The 21,713-nt window shown below is 35.2% G+C and overlaps 1 protein-coding gene across 1 annotated transcript; it reads left to right on the top strand.

The window, feature by feature from the left end:
- Positions 1-2,221: 2,221 nt before the first annotated feature.
- Positions 2,222-20,232, top strand: LOC149537699 (vesicle-associated membrane protein 711-like). Its single transcript, XM_089799075.1, has 4 exons — positions 2,222-2,748; positions 12,726-12,916; positions 17,399-17,562; positions 19,793-20,232. The coding sequence occupies exons 1-4, from the start codon at positions 2,538-2,540 to the stop codon at positions 19,881-19,883; spliced, it is 657 nt and encodes a 218-aa protein (XP_089655201.1). The 5' UTR covers positions 2,222-2,537; the 3' UTR covers positions 19,884-20,232.
- The last annotated feature ends 1,481 nt before the right edge of the window (positions 20,233-21,713 follow it).

Here is a 21,713-nt window from a genome sequence, read left to right as displayed (position 1 = left end):
GTAGTATTAGATGACCCACAATTTTCAGAATGAAAAAAATACATTTCTTTGCATATTTTGAGGTCAATTTTCCACCCTTCTTTTTATCTCTTAGCTTATACCTATTTTCATATCTTAATTTGGCCAATTGTATAGATATTGCTCCTAGATGTATTTTACTCTTGTCACTTAATCAATTGGTTCAATTTACATTCACATTGCACATTTAATGTTAATTAACATCACATGAAAGATGACCTGCTTGCATACTTCCCTAGCATAACTTGGGTTTAGTATTGACATCCCTTCATCCTATTTAGGTTTCGCTAATCCAACTCGAGTTATGTTTGAAAGACCCTATTCTCTTGTATTGAATAACTTAGGGTGATAACTAATCTAGTTTACATTGTTAAATTCATTATTTCCATTTCCCCCCAAACATAGACACATACATAAATAGTTCTATTAATAATAATTTTTATATCAAATTAAATTTTTAAAAAAATGTAATTATATAGCATTAATTTTTTTAACTATTAATCATCCAAAAATACTTTTAGATTTTTTTACTAGTTGAATTTACATTATGGATGTTATATTATTTTCTTAAAATGTTTGAATGATAACTTAATTTTGAATCTCTAATTATTATATCCATAAAATTATGTACTAGTAAAGTACCTACAAATGATTGGATTGGTCTATATGTACACATATAAATAGCCATATTAACCAAGTGTTACATAAAAAATAAAAAGTGGAAGTATATAATGCTAGAGTCTCTCTATCCATAATTCAACAAGGACGCAAAGTGTCTACTTCCTGTCGATATAAGAAAATAATATGAATTTTATGCAATAATATAAAGTCTCAAAATAAATATGTTGCATTTTGTGTATAAATAATTAAAAGCCCTACAAAACAACAAGTCAATTTGTAAATAAATATATTTTTATGAATTATTTCAAATATAATATAGATGAAAACTTTATAGTTGCAAAAAAAATTGAATAATAAATTGTTTTGATTGGACAAACAAATAAAGATAAATATATTTTTATGAATTATTAGTTCTTTCAAATATAATATATGAAAACTTTATAGTTGTAAAAAATAATTGAATAATAAATTGTTTTGACTGGACAAACAAATAAAGGAAAAAGTTGCACTCCCTACTGTAGGACAAACAAATAAAGGAAAAAGTTGCACTCCAAAACGACCACTCAAATTGTCAATAAATATATTATATTTAATTATTTTAAATTTTATAAGTCAAAAAGTAATTGAATAATAAAGTGTTCTAATTGGACAAACAAATTAAAAGGTAAAAGTGCATTAAATGTTATAGTTTCTCTAGGAACTCATAATACTTTCAAAGATTTTCACTAATTCAATTTACATTATGTGTTGTGCATGATCTTTTCTTAAAATTTGGAACACTAAAACTTGTAACTTAAATTTCGAATAAGAAGGGATTAAATTTCTCCAAATTAATCTCAAATTTACATACATATTTTTGCCTTTCCTTTTTTAAATTTTGAATAATTACTTCAAATATTGAATAATTAAAAAACTATTTATGCCATACTAGGCATGTTGCTATTGTTACCACGGAATTAGAACCCTAATGAGATATTATTGTCGAATATTTATATGAAGACAGGGTCTCACATATATAACCTATATAACCTCATTGTACGCAAACCTAAATTAAAAATATCTAATCCCTCTTGAAAGAAAAATACAGCCATCAATAGATATTATTGTCGAATATTTATATGGAAATAGGGTCTCACATATATAACCTCATTGTACCTAGACCTAAATTAAAAATATCTAATCCCTCTTTGAAGAAAAATACAACCATCAACTATAGGGAATAGATTGGAAGTTCCTAGATTATTAATTAAATAATAATAATAATAATAATATAAAACCACGGTGTTACACCCTTTTACAGCAATACGATCTGATTTGCCTTTTCCTGTGGACATATCCTGCCCAAATATAGACATCATAAAGTCATGGTTCCCACCGGCCGCGGGAAAATTTTAATACCGTTGTTAGCTAAGCAGCTCCATAGAACCGTGGGTCTTTGTGTCAGTCCAGCCTGGCTTGCCTTTATTCGTGGGCACGCCCTCCCCACAAAATAACAATAAGATCCGGTTCTCACAGGCCATGTGACCGGGGGCCAAAAGCCGGCCCGACTGGTAATCACAACAAGAAGAAAAACAAGAGGGAGAAAACAATGATTGTCACACACACCTCGCGCGCTTTTTTTTCTTGCGCGTATTTCTCTGATCAAACATGCTCCGATCTTCCTTTCCCAACGCATCGAAAAATACCAATTCCATTCTTCACTCCCAATATCAATAGCTGAGATTTCTGTGTCTTGAGGAGATCTCGAGATCAATCCTCGTGCCTAATAGGTTGTGCCATTCTCCCTCATAATCCTTTTAACACAAAACCCTCTTTTGAACTTTCTTAATTTGTTTCAGAGGTCGCGGATTCGATTCTGCCAACGCCCTCTTATTGAATAAGGTCTACGAAGGTCTCGCATGGCAATACTTTATGCCCTGGTGGCCCGTGGCTCTGTGGTTCTTGCGGAGTTCAGTGCCACTCCAACAAATGCAAGCGCAATTGCGCGTCAAATACTGGAGAAAATAACTGCCGATTGCCATGTCTCGTATTCGCAGGATCGCTATATTTTTCATGTTAAAAGGACCGATGGGCTGACTGTCTTGTGCATGGCAGACGATACTGCCGGAAGTAAGCTACCTATCCTGTCTTTATTTGCTATCTTTGTGACACTTTTCACTGCGTTTCTTTATGCTTCAGAAATTATAGTTTTAACGAGTGAAATATTGCGAATGATCTATCGGGAATCTCTTCGGCCAAAATCACAAATTTTAACGCTGAATTGTTTTACTGGTAAATCATCAATGTGGAGCAACATTCTGCTTTGATGACACGCCATATAATGCGCTTTGTTAACCCTACAAATATTTTGAAATTTTAGCCTAAATAGCTTTTCATTGGTAAAATTTCCTTAGTGGATTTGGCTTGTCTTGGACGCCACAATCGAGAGTATTTGTTCCACCAAATTTACCCCGTGCTTGAACATGGCCGTATTCTTTTCTTTGCTTTGGATGTTAAGTCTAATACAACCTCATTTAAAGTTGGATGCACCTTTTTAAAACTGGATGTGTTAATCTGCATAATATACATAGTTTGATGCAGTGTGATATAATTCACTTATTGTCAGATGTAATTAGTAGCATTAATGCTTCATCCAGAGTTAGATGCGATAATGTTGAACTGGATCCATAGTTTGATTTATATTGCACTTATCCAGTGCGATATATGTTGAGCTGGATTTTAAGTTTGACTTAATTTTCTCTGTATCCAGAATTTGATGTGCTATTTGACCCTACATACAACATACGAATGTGAGTTACTGCGTTGCATTCAGAGGTTGGATTCGTTTTCTTAAACCCAGTTTTATTGCTTATGGATCAGTGTTTTACATGGCATTTAAAATTAAACACGCTTGCGATTCAGGGTTGGGTGCAAAATGTAGAGATGGATTTTCTTCACCATCCAGAGTTTTATGGGGTATTTTCTCCTACATCCAGATGTAATATTCTATTTTGCATTCAGTATTGACTGCAATAGTCAGCCCAATTTATACATCATTTGATGGGATACTGTATGGATTTTCAATTCCTACCATAACTTATTTTGAATTTGGGGCTTTGCAATGAAATGATCAACGATTTATGATTTGAACTGTATGAGCCTTTACCAAATTCAAGGAGTTCTTAGCAAAGTGGACAGCACCAAATTCATTTGCTTTTACTTTGCCACCACAAATTATTAGTGAGGAGTAGTCTTTTTTATTTGAATTTCACTCTTTGATCATTCAAAGCAAGAATAGCTAATAACTGAATTAATATTGTAAATGATAGTAATCATATTTTTGACGAGCACAATTCCATATTTTAGTAGGTTGTATATGTTGAGAAAAATAGATGAATCGTCTGTTTTTGGAGTTAATTTTCTGCTACATATCAGATATAAATTAGACTTCTTATCACCACAAATCTGAAACATAAATGCAATGGTGTTATAAAGTTCACATAACACCAAAATTTCTTTTGGGAAAATCCTGTTGGGAATTAATGCTACTCATTAAAATTGGATTGTAATATAATGAGAAAGTTCATTTTAATATCTTACACTATATTCCAAATCTAACAAATTTTGGTAGCACCTCTTTCCTCCTAAAACAACACGATAAGAGACCACACCATGATCCCGAGCTCTTATATTGGGTGATTATGAATCCACAGATAGTATGTAAAAACACAGAATCTAAAACATTGCATTCACACCCACGAGGGTGCCCAAGTACGACCTTTCATGTGACAACATGACCATACACCTACTGCTAGTGAGTTCTCACCTTTTTTAGGTCAAGTGAGACCAACACCCATGTTGTGTTTCTTCATATTCTATGTTGAAGTGGTATTTTTGTCTTGATTAATTGTCTTTGTGTGACCTCTAAATTAAATACATCTACCAATGTCACAACAATTACATAAATGAAAAGTAATCTAACCAAGCGCAGTGTCCTAGTCTCACACTTATCTATCAACAGTAATTGTTTTTTAAATTATAGGTAATTTATGAGTTTTTTTATTAATATCAAAATAAAGCTTTACATATAATACCACTTTGAGTTGGCAGATTTAAACTTTTATCCAACCTATTGATCGATCCGCTTTTCTCCTTACATTCTACTTATTACATCGGCCTCACAGGCAACAAAAAACATGGCAATACCATTGAAACTACAGACACTATAATCCTAATACACTTCTCTGTTCGACATATCTGCTATACACGTATAACATCAACTTTCTAAAACATGCCTGTTATACTATCAAAGTCGGGCAAACCAGACTGATGACACCAGCTTTCAAAACCAACATTTTCAGATCAAGGCCACTTCACCCTACCCATTTCTTCATCATTTCTTCCCTCAATTTGTTTGGAATGAACATCCTACCATGAGTGTCAACTCTGCTCTTGTTCCTTGTCCTTGCTGGCTTGCCTGCAACATCTCCATCATCTTCTGGCCTCAGCTTTGCAATCAATTCTCTCTGGGTCGATTCCATTTTCCTTCTCTCCGTTTCCAAGTGCTTTATTTCCTCTTCTGTATCCTGAATGTACATCAATAATTCTTCCCAACCATGCCACGTGACTTCAATCTGTTTCTCTTTTGGTTTTGTTGAACTTCAAAAAAGGAGTGGCTGAGAATCTCTAGATGCTCCCTCCGCAACCTGTCAAGGGCAATCCCTTGTAGCTAGCCCAACACCTGACTTATCTCTTCCCACTATTGAAATCGTGACTCCAGACCACTCCAGCTTAACACAAAATCTCATTGCCTTCAAGACCTCCTCTCGGCTGCCAAATTGAAGTGCCCATGCTAGAAAGAGGGACAAAACATTGAGGTTTGTCTGCAGCCTTGGGTCTGTTTTCAAATACTTTTCACCGAGCATCTGCATAATATAACCACAAAATCTGTCACGTCCAATTTAAAAACTCCTCTCATCCTTTGAACTGTGATTTCACCTCTGAAAGCCAGCAATTGATTTGGTGAGTTGAAGCAAAAGTTTGCCTCCATCGTCTTTGTTCTGTCACTTTCTTCCCATGCCAAAGTTGCTTCAAGGAATTTGTCCTGTCCTCAAAGAAATATAATCCACATTTTTTAGAAGATTCTGGAAATCTCTCGTGACTTGCCCGCAACTAGGGTTTGTGGCATTGTTATGGTTAATTGACGATGGCACTGCCATCATGCTATCGACAAGTTTGAGCAAACATGGTTAAGTTCAATCAACATATGTTTAAAACACCCCTTCAAAATATGCTACTAGAGGACCTGTATACTTGGGATAGAGACACACATGCCAACCATGCCTTATACATTTTCCAGCCATACAATGATACCAATGGTTCAACTTGTACTCCCTAAAGTCTTCTACAATTTGATTTGATATCATCGCCCCAAAATTGATAGCTTGTCTTCAACATCTTTCACCTCCCGCCATAGTTACATCGCCCTAGGGAATGGCAGAATAGGGGGACAAGTTTTTGAGACAGGGGATATGGAGGCCTTAATTTGGGGATGACGGGGGATGACATGGGGACAGTGGTGGGGGGACAGGGGGGTTGTATATACTATATATATGGTACTTAAAATGCTATTTATGAAAAAATGTACTCTAATATAAGATAGAAAGATGTAAAACAGTAAATACTTGAACATTGCATTGAATTGGGACATTGAACATTGATTTTAAATAGTCGAATAATAGAATAGTCAACATCGGGACGCCCCCCAATTCTCTACGGAGATGGCCGAAGTTTCTAGGCAGATGGCCGAAGTTGGTGGTGCCATTGGGGATGGGGGCACAGAGTTCCCAAGTCCCCTTTGCATCCACATCTTTGAGATGTGGAGCAAAAAGAGGGGGACGCGTCTCTGTGTTACTATGGGCTGCTCCCGCCATAGATGAGTAACTTTGAATTCATCCAATTTTCTTATTATCCAGTGATTATAACCTGAATACAATCAGCAAGTCCTTACAACTCAATACCGCCGCAAGAAGCCAATGTTTCATCATACATAATGAGATCCCTAACCTAATCCATTTTATACAAGCTTTTTGCCGCTTACAAAATTAGGGCTAGAATAAGTTGTCCAATAGAAAAATGGCCCCCGATGCCTTCTACAATAATAAAGTCAGTTGAGTTTTGGGGGCAGCTGCCCCTTGAAACCATCTTACCCCCATAGACAACTCTGGGGGGGAATTGTGCCTAATGAAGTAGGAAAAAATTAACCTTTGAGTCCGATTAGGCTCTACATAACAACAATCTCCACTTGTTGTATACAATACATAAGGGATAACAACCGTGATCCAACATGAGGTAGTTCTATTTGGCAATTATGCTCATATTTTGCTTGCATCCAACAAGCTTTTTTGACCTAAACGTCTTGATAAGAGAATCTACAACATTGTCTAAGGTGTCAAGATTTTCCAACACTTAAAATTGAATATCTATGTAGTATGGGATGCGGGATTCTTAAATTATATCCGGAAAACGAAAAACATGTAATCATGTTAGAGGTAAAAGTTAAATCTAAAGATATTATATATGCAAATGATGGGACTGTTGAAAAGAATTTGGTCAAATTTGTTGTGGAAGGATTCTTAGAAAGAGGGGATTGACCTTGACAAGACTCTTACTTTAGTTGTTAGAGTATTCTCTTGAAAGGGAGGGTTAATTTTGTTTGAGTTTTTAGCTTCAGATGATCAGGTTGCAGATATTTTGACAAAGTGCTTATCTAAAGGGAAGTTTGAACTATTGAGAGTGGAGTTGGAGTTTATAGAAAACATTTTCTTCACAAAGAAGTGTTAGATTTTTTGTGTCGCCCAGATGTTCTGTAGTCACAGAAATTTGGAGAAATCAGCCTCTAATTTTTGTGATTAATTCTTCCTGTGGGTTGCTAGAAAATCAAACCCAGAAAATGAAGCTTTAGCTTAGCCAATTCTGTGCTATTGCAAGACATGCATTTAATTCCCACACACATAAATTAATAAGATCATGTTTTCTTGTGTTGTCTTATTGACAAAAAGACAAAGCACCAATTCAAATGGACTATGGTGTGTGCTCAATGCTGAATAAGTTAATCTACTGTTTTGCCTTGTTTGCATTCTTGGCACTAGTTGTAACCTTTACTCTCTTTTGTGTCAAATATCTTATTGGTTTTATTGTTTGATTAATAACTTCTCATTCATAGCAACAGTGTTTTCTTTAATGTGTTGTGAAGAAAACAGCTCCTCCTCTAATAGCATAGAGATTCTGAATTTTTCTTTATCTTTTTCATTAATTCTGCTTTGAAAATGCCTCTTCTAAAAAAATATAATGGATTTTATGAGTCTTATTTGTTCATCTGTTATTTATGCTTAGAAATTGTCCCATCCTAGAAATAGCATCTTTCTTCTACTTCTAATATGGATACATCCAAGTTTTGCATCATTCACTTACTATGCTGCTTTATTTACTTACTATTGTCACAAGTATTCTTAATCCTTATGATACATAAAGACATCAGTAAACTAGGGTAATGACTGTATGATGATAATTAAGGAGGTAGTAGTTAGATTAAACTAAACCATCGTTTGTTGAAGTAGTCCACATCTGAAGATCCATATGTTTACAACTAAGAAATATATATTTTTTAATCAATTATATTATTAATTTCCCAATTGAGAAAATTGTTCTGGGGACGATCTGGTTGATGTCAAGTGGTCAGACGTGTGAAATAGTCTGACCTTCTGACCTTGAGGTTTTCGTGCAGCCTAAACTTATAAAAGGGGGTTCATATAACTGTATGATGCGTGTTGAATTTGAAGTCTATTTTTAAACCATAGTAATCGAACCACAAGTCTATATCTAGTATCTACAAACTAGTTCAGCAAACGATCAATTGAGCTCTAATGTAAAACATAAAAAAGCAAAGTTATAACAATCACAATTTGCTTGGCTCCATTGTTCTCCTATTCTTCAAGATCTTCTCGAAATGATGTTTGCTCTCAGATATGTCACACGTGCAAAGATGACATGAAAGGAATGGAATGTGGTTGGTTGATGTTGATGAAGCTATGATGCAAGATGGTAACAATGCAAGATTATGATTATGACTGCGAGAGTCAATTAGATGATTAGTATTTAATGATTAGGGGAAATGCAGAGGAAAGATTTTCTGTTGTAGAAGTCATCAAAAGATTCAAGGGTTGAGATTAAAATGTTAAAAGATGAATAGCTAAGATAAGAGGGTAGGTGGGAACTAATAAGATTAAGAGGTTGATTTTAAATGGAAGGATAAGATTGAGTGGTAAGTAAGAGTTAGATAGAGATGTTGAGTTTGGTAGCACATCTCTGAATTTAATGAACCTAGACGTGTTGGGAATAGAGAATGAAAAAAGTGAATTAAGTGATGAGTGACATTTGTTACATGCTTGCAGAATTAGATTGTGATCCATGAATGAGATTGAATGCTAAGATTAGGAAGAAAAGGATAACGAATATTAATTTGTTAATTCTTAATAGAAAAGATGGAAATTAGATAATTAAATAGATCAACAATTATTTAATTATGGGAGAGAAAAGGCTAATCAATTAAATAATAAATAAAAATATTTATCTAAATGATAGAGGAAGAGGCTAAGGAACTGACTAATCATTCAATAAATAATACAACTTTATTTAATTAATAAAGGAAAAATGTGTGGTAAGATAATTTACTAATTAATTTAATATTTATTTATAAATAGTGGAATAATGGTCAAATAATTAAATATAAAATATTTATCTAGTTGAGGACAATTTTAGTTATCTACAGATAACTGCAGGAGTATCTTTTCCTAACAACTGTGCATTGAATTCTATGTACATTATAAAAAATCTGATTTTCTCTTTGGAGTGTATGTGCTTGAAAATATGCTTGGCCTGCTATATTTCATTTACAGCATACAATCAACAGCATCATGATATCTGGGTTTAGCAATAAGTTACATGGTTTAATTATAAGTTGCTGGTTTGGGTTCGGGTTCCAATTTAAGTTCAAGAAGTTTGCTGGTGCAGCAAAATTTTGAAATGAGGTTTTCGGATTGAGTTTGTTAGTACAACAACAAAGTGTGTGTATATACACACGCGCGCACACACACACACACACACTGATGCAGAGCATGAATTAAGATTAGAACATCACATTGTATCATATAAAAAACTAAAACACCATAAACTTCTAATCATAACATCATGGTCATACTCTCATAGCATCATATACTTCAACTTCAATATTAAAATATTAAAATAATAATATCAAGATCAATTATCACCGTTTTAACAATTGGAACTTTAGGTCTAAGTTTTTATCATCAAATGGAATCTCTAAATCATTAGTGTCATCATCATTGGCATTAGATGTTCACAAGCAATGCCAATGCCACTTTCACTTTCACTTGCACTAATAGTGTTCTCGCTTTCTAAGTCCTCAAATGCAACAAACTGAGAAGTGGAAGCATCCAAGTCCATATTACTTTGGCTCTATATCCCACATCTTTGACTCCCCTTTTTTGAATTCATTTGCTTTTTGTGAAAGGAGACACAAGTTAGGAATGCACAAATACTAAGTTCTCTGTTCCTTTCGATTGCACCCATTGCACTTTATTGAGTGGATGTAAGAATGTGTGTTCCAATTTCATTTTGAGAAGTCATGGACTTCAAAACCAATTTGAATTTGGCAAAAAAAAATAAAAAGGGGTGCAAAGGTGTATGGGTTTGCCCTAGATGAACTGGCACGCCTTGGTGCGCATCTTGGCCAGACCTGCAAGCAGCCAAACCCTGCAACTTAGGTTTATTTCTAGATTGCCAGGGCCCTAAAAAAGGTGAAATGGTTTCAACCCAATTTTCTTATGATGTGGTTTTACAACTAAGAATGATGAAGAACTTCAATATGCCCCCTGTACTTAAGGTAAAGGACCACTAAAGTCCTTAAAGTAAAACTCACTGTAGCTGATGCTTGATTGCACCACCAAAAGATAACAAACAGGTCCTATGTGGACTGTAAAAATAACAGTCATTAACATTAATTTATCTAAACAGACTAAAAAAGGCGCATGCACCATGGAGATGTACGTGACCTTAATGTCTTTAATTTCTTTTGGTGTGAGGGGAGTCTTTGATGACATAATCCCCATGTGTTTTTACGGAATGTGTTGGGGGCACTGACCTTGAACATGACAAGGGGTAGTAGCCCCTGATGGAGTTGGGGGTTGCCACCCTTAGACTTCCTCATTTCTTTTGTAAAGCAAAAAATAAATTATTTTGGGCTGTGTGTGATTAAATCACATGCAATCTAAGTCACAAGGTTCAAATTCGAATTCGAGTTTGTCAATCATTAAATTCAGATGAAATTCGGCAAGGGTAAAAATTCAGAAAAATTTCGACATTAAATTTAACTTATAGAAATTTATTTATTTTTATATATAAGTAATATATCCACAAAATTGTCAAAATAGTTTGACATTGCTAAATAATTAAACTAAATAACACGATATTTTATCAAAATAAAATAATATTATTATATTAAATATCATAAAATTCGGATGAAGTTTGGAAAGGGTAAAAATTCGCTGAAATTCGAACTTCATGGATGAAATTCAGCGAATCCTGTGACTTAGCATGTAAATGAATTCGATTTCACTTTGATTCGCTAAGTTGATCTCAATTTCAATCAGTGTTACTATGGATATCTAGAAAATAAATCTTATAATTATCACAAAGATGCTTGGACTTCTGACACATGTACATTGGCTCTCCAATTTCTTGTGGACTTCTTGGTCAAGTTATATTCTGTTGTCGGTAGAAATTGTGTATCAGCCGATGGGTCCCTTTGAGAAGGTTCTTGTTATGTAGCAACATGTTGTATGTGGTCGACGAACCCCTTCCGGAAGGTTCTTCGGAAAGTATTTATACACCCTCTTGGGTCATTGTAAAGCATCTAATCATCATAAGCATAATGTAATATCTTGGCGTATGCGAATATAATAAGGAGTTTTGCTATTCTGATCCATTGTCTGTATGCATTAATTTCTTTACCCAGTACGGTAAACATATTCTTTAGTAAATCCATTGCTTGGGAGCTAAGTCACAAGGTTCGCCGAATTTTCGGCTTCAAGTTCAAAATTCGGCGAACCCATAAAACATGAAAAATATTCGTTGAAATTCGTACGACAGCAGTTTGGTTTCGTTTTTTTCTGGAAACATCGGCAAAAAAACCTAACAAATGAACCCCTATTAGATAATTGCAGAAGCTGATCCTACTCCAGTATTGTAAATAGTTGTGATTTCTTCTCAAAAGGGGTTGAAGCCATATTAAGATTTCTTGCCTCTGATTTAAAATGTTGTACAGATACACTTTGATATACATTTCAGCTTCTTTTGCCCATATTGTTATATAAATTATTAAATTATATATTGCAACTTCTTTAGCTGTAATTTGTAAATAATTTGTAAATATGTTTTTTCTACCCATCCCCTTGTCTGTGCCATAATATGGAAAACAATTGAAGACCCTGAAACCTGTACACCCCCCCACCTCTCTGCATCCTGGAAAGTGAGGGCAACATTGAATATTACTAGATTTACATTCCAGTATAGTACATAAGCAACAGCTAATTGAGTATTCAAATCCAGCTAACCTGTAGTTTTTCTATACATTGATCTTTCTTAAATTTCAGAGTCTAGACTCTAATGGAACTGAAATTTTCTATATAATGTGCAACTTGAATTTAATTTACAGAAGCTGGATTGATAAATGCCTTTTAAAGACTTCAAGAATTTGGAAGATATAGAACATCATAAGGATTCTATTTGGATATGAATTCAGAGTACCTTTCACTGCTATGTATTATGACTGGGCACTAGTTGCGTTCATTAAGTACTTTGAGGAGTTTCTTTGATTTTTAAAGCTTGCTGTCCCGCATTTTAATGTGTCACTGTTTGTACAATGGTGACTATCAGATTTCTTTCATGATGTAAGATATGTTTTCTTGCCAATTTATGTAATTGGAAAAGTGATCTTTAGGATACTTATTGTTAGTCTTTTCTTGCAGGGAGGATCCCATTTGCATTTCTAGAGGACGTTCATGGGAGATTTGTGAAGACATATGGACGAGCTGTTCATACAGCTCTTGCTTATGCTATGAATGATGAATTTTCTAGAGTACTAAGCCAACAGATTGAATACTATTCAAATGACCCAAATGCAGACAAAATTAACCGTATCCGGGGAGAGATGTCACAGGTAAGGGTTCAAGTTTGTGTGCCCTACTTGTTTCATATTTTTTGCCATCATAATCCATTTAATCTGATTTTTCACTTTTCTTATTAATGTATTTCAACTGGTGGTAAGAAGATTCTGTCTTATAGTCTCGAAAATCCACAGTTAACAGGTACCTAAATTTTTAAGAGAACAGTTGTATTTGGAGCCTTCCTCATTGAAAATAATTTTGACATACAAATTTGTCAAAGTTTTACATCATGGGCTTGATGGTGGACCCATTTGATTTTTGAATGTTGTAAAACAAATTTTTGTGGGTTGATTCTTCCTTTTGGGACTGTGCCTGTTTCAAATACTAATCAAAGAACAGTCACAGGACATTATACTTGAAAAATCTGATAATATTATGGCAAACTTGTGACAAACTTCTCAAGGTGCTTTTCTTAAAGAAGCATATATTGACACTGCTCTTCATTTACCTGGTTTGAAATTTATGAAGTGTTATGGGACTCATTTATTTAGCTAGCTAAATATAAAATAAGCAATTATATCGTACAAGCCCAGATTAAACGGTCAGATTCATTCAATAAAAGTACCGAGGTAGGAAATATTGCCAAATTTATAATATAGGAGTGCACAAGACAGATGCAAGGGTGAAGTGAGAGGGCAATCTGCATGTTTCTCTGCCAAAATAAGAGGATGCCAAAATTTCCCCACCGCAGATTGTTGCACCTTCATTATCACTACATTTAATAATGAACGAGTGCGATGGAGAATGAAACAATGGACAAACTTGCATTTCTTCATTCCCCATTGCATTAGTACATTTTCTGTGCATTAATCTGTGTCAATGCCAATGTGAGAGGATGCCAAAAAATGTCTCACCCTTCATTGTTACTACATTAAATGGAAAATGAAAAATGGACAAACTTGCATCTTGCATTTTTTCATTCTCCATTGCACTGTGCTTTATTCCATGCAGTGACAATGAAGGGTGGGATACTTTTGGTATTCTCTTAATTTGGCATCGCAAGGTGCAATTGCCCTCTTACTACTTGTTTGAATCTATCATGTGCTCCAATACCTTAAACTTGGTAATATTTCAAATTGCTTAGTGTAAAGAGTCTCTTCATGGTTCAAGCAGCACTAAGGTTGTAAGGAGTCTTCAGGAAATAAATATGCTATATGATTTCCATGTTTACATTTGCTATGGTGATTATGTATTTATTAGTTAAGTTCTTTCAGGACTTGTCAAATTGAATCAAGGCTGATTTGAAATGAATCTTTTTAATACATGAATGCAATTGTCTTGATCAATCATAGATTTCTGAATATGCTTAACTGCTCTTGACACAAATAAGCATATATAATATATGTCAAATGCTATAGCCTAGCTCATGATGTTCATAACTTCATTGGTTCAGTTACCATGTTTAATACTGTAGTTATATAGTGAGAGCTACTGTTTGGACTCCTTGCCAAGTGGTCAAGGCCACAATCTGTTACAATTATTCATTAACATATTATTTGAAATCATCAAAATTAGCTGCCACTTTTCGTGTTAATTGCAGTTTATTGTTTTGGCCTACTATCATGATGCAGTTTCATTAAGTTTTGCAATGTCTTTAGTGACATTCAAATTGAATGTATAGGTGTAAAATGTTTGCAGTTACTCCAGATATTATGAGCATGTGGGTATATTCCAACCGCATTGTACTTTGTTAACATACTATGCGTTCTATGATTTTTCAGAGACCTAACCAGTATTTATTTTTCTCAGTTATATTTATGATTTTTATTAAAATAAACTGAAATTTACAACTTCAACATAGTTTCTGAATTCACATTGAAAAAGCTCTCCCATCTGACCCTCTGACAACATCAAATAATTTCAAGTTTTTCAACTGTTCACCCCCACCCAAAAAAACCCTAATTAGACCTCTGTAATTACATCAACTATCCACCATTAACATTTCATTACAATTTTTACAAAAGAGAACTGAGCCCTAATTATAAACTCCATCAATAGAGTTTCTACACTAAGCTGGGCTATCAGAACTTTGCAAAACGAAGCACCAAAATTTACAATTCAACATTTAACAGGAAGAAAGGCACTCTCACTGTGCTGGTTGTTGTTCATGAGCTCTCCCACCTGTCGCTTCCTTCACCATCCGCTTCCTTTGAACCCTCATCATCTGTTCCTGCCACATCATCTGCAGCACCTTCTCAACTAGCCCGGCTGTATGCACAATCCTTCTCACCTGCCCCATCATCCATGTCTCCTGGGGAATTCTTCATTGTCTAATCTTTCAATTTGCTTTATACGTTCAATTTATTCATCCAAAATTCTAATGGTAACAACGCAGAGAATTTCAGCCTCCTTATTTGGACCAGGTCATCTAAAAAATTCATTCCAACCCTCGGCAAGGGGCAAGCAAGGAGTCTAATTCCCTTAAGAAATCCATGGGAACAATTGCAACCATTACCAATCTTACCACAGCCATGGATGCCCCCAACTTAAGTCCTGATGCCATTATCATCAAGTAAATGTCTGTGTTTGTTCGGAGCTGATTCTTCAACTTATTAAAGGTTTCTCCCAGTATAACACAAGTACTCTCCGGGTCAGTTTCGAGTTCTCAAAATTGAAAATAACCTTCAATCTATGCATGGTCACTAGCACATGGAATGGATTCTGTTGTTTCCTTGGCTGCAAGGTGAACGGAGTCTCCATTATTGCTGCTTACCCACTTTCCCTATGCAGTTCACTGTGATCACAGAAAGGAGAATGTTGGAATGTTTTGTGATTTTGGAAATAAATCCCACACAAATTCTTATTCTTCCTCCCATCCACTGGCTCTTCGAGTGGAGCACCTCATTAAATTCTCATTTACTTACTGGGCTGCCACCCTATCAACCACCTCGACACCTTGTTTCAAAAGCATTACTGAATCTAATTTAATTGAAGGCATCTTCATTTAAGTCCCTAAAATCTTCAATTAACACTTCACCCTCTTTAAGGCTGGTTGCCCAATTTGATAGAATATCAGCTTCCTTATTATCATGTCGTTTACTGTGTGTATACTTATAATCTTCATGTGAGAAAAGACCTTCAATAATTAGGTCTATGTAATTTTGAAGGTGCCATGCTTGCATGCTCCCTCTTATAATTGCATTCACAATAATTTGTGGATCACCTTCAACTTGAAGTTTGTTAACACCAAGCTCCTTCGATGCTCTAGCTGCTAGCAATGCAGCTTTACCTTCTGCTATGCTGTTGGTCCCATTAACCAACCTCTTCCCTCCACATGCAATTACATTACCTTTCCAGTCTCTGATTATTATTCCTGCACCTGAGGGACCTGGATTTCCTTTGGAGGCACTATCAAAATTGACTTTCCACCAACCCCCCTCCATTGTTTTCCATTGGACCCCTTCCTCCGAAAAAGACAGTTTACCATTGTAACACAGAGACATGTCCCCCACCTTTTTGCCCCACATCTCGGAGACTTGGATGCACCGGGTATTTGGGGACTCCGTCCCCCTATCCCCAGCAGCGCCACCAAATTCCGTCATCTCTGCCGAGGATGGGGGACGTCCCAATGTCGACTATTTGCTGATTCGACTATTTATGTTCAATGTTCAATGTTCCAATTCCATCCAATGTTCAAGTATTTCTTCTTTTACATCATTATATCTTATATTGCAATACATCTTTTCATAACTAGCATTTAAAGTACCATATGTATATGTACACACCCCCTCCCATCCCTTGCCACTGTCCCCCCATCGTCCCCCCATCATCCCCAAATTAAGGCCCCCCTATCCCCTCGTCCCGGAAACTTGTCCCCCTGTTCTGCCGTCCCCCCATCCCCTAGGGTCGTGTAACTATGCAGTTTACTCATCCTTGCCCATTCACAGGCGAGACCCAACTACTATTAACAAAGTCAAAACAAAAAAGAATTGGTTTCAACAATATTTAGATCAGGGACTTAAAATCAGCTTCGTGCAACTATAACTTTCTTCAGATGATAGTGTTGATACTCAGATTCAGCAAGTAGTTTTTTATTTGCCTCAGACTTGGGGGGAATGCCTGGAAATAAAAAATACATATCAAATATCTTTAATGATTTTTATTTGAAAATTTAAAGTTGATTTTTTGTTATCTTCACAGACTTGGGTGAGTCCCAAATCTGCATAAACTTGTGAGTTTCTGATGTAGTCAAACTGAGCCCTCGCTCACACTCGTATCTGTGAGTTCTCATCAAGATTTACCTAGTCTAAAAAACTAACCCAGTGTTAACACACCTATATATTAAGGACTTACTACACACACATAGGTTCTATATACCATTTCTTATGAGTTCTTTTGTTTTGAAATTTACCTTTTTATTATAGATTTGTTATCACTTCCTTCAAATGCAAAACTCTCTGCATAAACGGAGCTTAACTAATTCAAGCTATTTCTATTGTTTTAATAGCAGGTCTAACAGTTTAGCATGTTATCAGGTTCGCAATGTAATGGTGGAAAATATTGACAAAGTGCTAGAGAGAGGTGACAAGTTGGAATTGCTTGTAGATAAGACAGCAAACATACAAGGGAACACTTTTAAATTCAAGAAGCAAGCTCGTCGTTTTAAGAATAGCATGTGGTGGAGGAATGTCAAGCTTATGTATGTCTTCTATCCCCAAACTCCATTTGTAGTTGCTTTCTGTATTTTTATTACTAAACGTTCATGTACTGTAATGTGCAGTTCTATGCTTTTTTTTGGACAATCCTTGGGTGTTCAGCCCATGGGTTTTATGATATGTAAGCATTGTTAAGGACAAAAAGTTAAAACCCTTTTGCCTTAAGTATTATAAAACAAAATTATTTGGATCTATACCTGCTGCATTTACTTGTTTGATTGATGGAGGCTTAGCAGTTTTAGAAGTGACATTCAGAAATCTTCTATGTTACTTGGGGATGTGTACCCAGCCAAAATTGGACTGTCGTGGGGTGGAAATGTCCGCGGACCTGGGTATGCCTCCTAATGTACCCAACCATCCCCAAAAATTCCAAAAAAAGGAAGCAAATGTTTTTGGTATGCCCCAAAATTCATCATGGACACCTGGGGATGGTTAACTGTCCCCAAGATGGGCAGGAGATGCCTGGCTGTCCTGACCATCCTGGGGACAACTCACTGTTACCTATAGCAGAACAAGGGAAAAGTATTTTTTTTTTAAAACTAAAAAATAATTTGAAGGGTAGCAGGGCCAAATATGCTGCCCCAATATTTTTGAGAGCATTTTAGGTTATTTTGTTGGCAACCAACTACTAAAAAAACAGTATTTTCCGACACCCTGTGGATAAAAAAATGTTCTAATTGTGTGGTTGGTTGTTCTAAGTCAATTTTCTGTTCAAACCCAGCAATGTGTAACAGTACTGAATGTGTCAAGTTCTTTTGCCAGCCATCAAAGTGTTTGTTAAAATCTGTAAAGCAAAATTGAGGAATCACCTTTAAACTTACCTAGGACAAAGACTAGCTCTAGCAGTTTTAATCTCTGGTGTTTGCGTAAAGTGTCAAGATTGTATAATCAGAATATATTTATCATTTTCAGACCCTTGAAAACCTTACTAGTTTCAATTTGGAGTACATCTTTAACCTAAATAGTTTCAGGTTCAGGTTTGCAAACTATTGAAGTTTTGATGATTTTAGGAATTCTTATCAGTGTCAATTTGAAGCGCATCCTTGATAGATGCCATCCTCTCAAATTGGACGGCATCTAACACCTCAAATATTAACCCGAAAACAATGAGACTAGCTCTACACAAACACAAATCACATGCCAAGGTAATGTATGTCAGGTATAGTTGCATTAATTGCAAGCTAACAAATCATGCGTACACACATTTTTTACATGTTAAAATTGTGATTATGAGAGAACCTTATAGCTCCCAATCTTTATAGTTAATATTTGTGATTTTTTGCCTATTTGTCATGGTTAGATTGTGGAAAACTCACCTTGAGCATATAACAATGTTGACCCTTGTTTATTGGCCAAAATTATTATTTTTTGTCAAAAAGACTGGCCTTAGTTTTTTTGTTTTTTTTTATTGGTCACACGATTTTATTTTGAAAAAAACCTAACCTGATTTTTCCTTAAATGAATTACAGTTATCTGAAAAAATCAGTCTTTTGGTTTGCTGAGTTATTCCCACATGATTTTTGGTACTATGAAATTTGAAGTTAGCTGACACATTTGAAATTGAGCCCCACTAGCGTGGGAGCTAAAGACAGACCAAATTAATTAACTTCTCTGTCAGTGCACGGCATTACAAAAAACCATCTGCTGCCTGTGAACCAAGCACTCATTTAAAAAGAATGACCCAAAGCTAAACGCTGCAAATCCATTGAGAATATGAAAGAAAACAATTTGGAGAAAGGTTAAGTTGGTAATCATCTGCTACAATCTTTTTGATAAGTTTGATGCTTGCTAGACTTCACTCTAATAACAAACTCAAGAGTGGAAAAGTTGTGGATGTTGATGCTTTTGTTTCCATGTAACATTGCATTAGATATCTTATTTACAATAAAATGTGAAGCACATGTGAGTTCTATGGAAGGTAATAGAAGGAACTGAGAAGGTTGTATCTTAAATGTAATTTCAATCATTCAAATTTTGTTGAAGGCTACATCTGATTGACATTGAGATTTTATATTTTATCTAAAGGAAAGACAGGTTGATGAGGTCTAGGGGAAATTTGTGGGACTATCATTGTTGTTTGTTGATTTTTATAATGACATAAATTAAGTTCAGTTAAACATGTTATGAATATGTGATGTGTTGTTCTTTGTAATATGGGTGCTTTTATGGCTGCCAGAATATCTTCTTAAACTCTCTTTTATGGTATTTTTGCAGGGTTGCATTGATCATCTTGATCTTGATCGTGATATATGTCATCCTCGCAGTGGTTTGCAAGGGTGTGACCTTACCATCCTGTAGGAAATGAGTTTTGATGATTGAATGTTTTTATTAATTTTTTTCCTGTATTTTATAAGCTCAAGCTGTTTTCTAGGTTAGAATCCTAGCACGTGAGGCTGTTTGCTCATATTATTGTATTTTAGTTTTGGTCATTTGCTTGTGTGTATTGGACTTTGTTGGCGTTGCCTTTCAACTAGAACCCATAATTGTGCTCCCATTGTTATAATTTTCTTGGAGAAGTGGTATATACTTCAAAATGCCTCTATGTTGTTTGCATTTTATTATAAGGTCAATGTCTTTATGGACCATATACTCATGGACATGATTAAAAGACCAAGCACAGTAATTATATGCAATTCAGTCTATATTATTTGTTATTGCAGCTTATAGCAGTAATCTTGCTTTTTTAGCCTGGTGCAATTTAATAAAAAACTCATGAAATTCTTTGCAAGAATTGACAGTTGTTGGCTGCTTGTGTTTGTTACAAGATATAATTTGGAGAATACACAACATACTTTCTTAGCGATATCAAAAGTCTCATCATTTGGCAATACTAAGATCAGAGATGAAGTAGAAGGCGTTATATATGTATCTACAGAAGAAAATACCAATATGAAATTATCTGTTTCACATAACTGAAAAAATGTTTTAATAAAGGTTCACAAGTCCAGAGCTCACCCGGAGTTTAAACAAATTCTATTTCGAACTATGCACAATCAGCAGTTGGACTCAGCCATACAGTGGATCCGAACCTATCTACCAACATAAATGGATTTAAGCAACTGATAACTTGCTTTTTAAGTAAGTAAATGGATAATGTATATTACACATTGATGCTGATTTCATTTGTCATTAACTATTTTTGAATGGGCTGATCTAACGAACTCACCTCCCAACTCAAATCCCTACTCTTATAAAACTTGGAGAATTCAAAATCCACAACATTTCCCAAGTGTTTGGAAAATATTTTTAAATTTTTGACATGATCAAAACAGTTGGTAGGATGCACCAAAATTTATGAATTAAACTTTCTTAAACAGAAATCCATGGTATATAATTAGGTGGTTCATCTGTGATTTTAACTGAAGCTACTTAATAAAAAAGCTCAAGAATTTCTATATATATTATTTACCTTACAGTGGATTTTTATCTGTTGTTGATGATTGTTTGCTTTTAACTGTTACTTACAGGGGCATTATTCTGTTGACAATGTGTTTTTGTTTGTTTGTTAAGGTAGAATGGAATTTTGAAAGGGCCTGGATCCTTGTATAAGGAGGAAGATTCTCTAAAAATAAACAACAACGTGTGCAATCACCAGACAACAGGAGCAAAACAATTTCACAACAACAAAAATCAGCCAACAAAGGGTGAAACAGCACCCAATAGACAATCAGTCCTAAGTTAGAGTGGTTTGATGCGAAATTTGTCCAAAGAACTCTGATTGAGGACAGCCATCTTATCTTTAGTGCCAAGATCCTTCTGCACAAGTCTCTTTTTTTCTGTAAGAACTAGAATGATCTTGATGTCAATAAGCCATTCCAACTCCCGACCTTGAGGTCTCCCTTTGAACCTTCATTTGTCTTTGGGAGCATTCCCTTCCTGCACAACCACAGTAGTGGTGTCACAATCATTGTTGACTGCTTTTACATGTTACCTTTCCTGCTTAACTGTATAGTGCTTGTTGCTGGGGCAAACAACATTGGCATGACCCATTTTAGAGCAATGGCAAACAACTGGAGAAATTCTGAAGTCATTCTGATGCACCCAATTACTCAGCTTAGATGATACAGTAATATAATCCAAATTGAGCACATGCGCCGTCCATCCAAAAGTGTTGATAATGCCCATAAATATCTCC

This window comes from Cupressus sempervirens, chromosome 9, assembly GCF_028749045.1.
Source record: "Cupressus sempervirens isolate cs-2001-9-10 chromosome 9, ASM2874904v1, whole genome shotgun sequence".
NCBI lineage: Eukaryota > Viridiplantae > Streptophyta > Pinopsida > Cupressales > Cupressaceae > Cupressus > Cupressus sempervirens.
The sequence above is the reverse complement of the archived record's forward strand: the minus strand, read 5'-3'. Positions and strand labels throughout refer to the sequence as shown.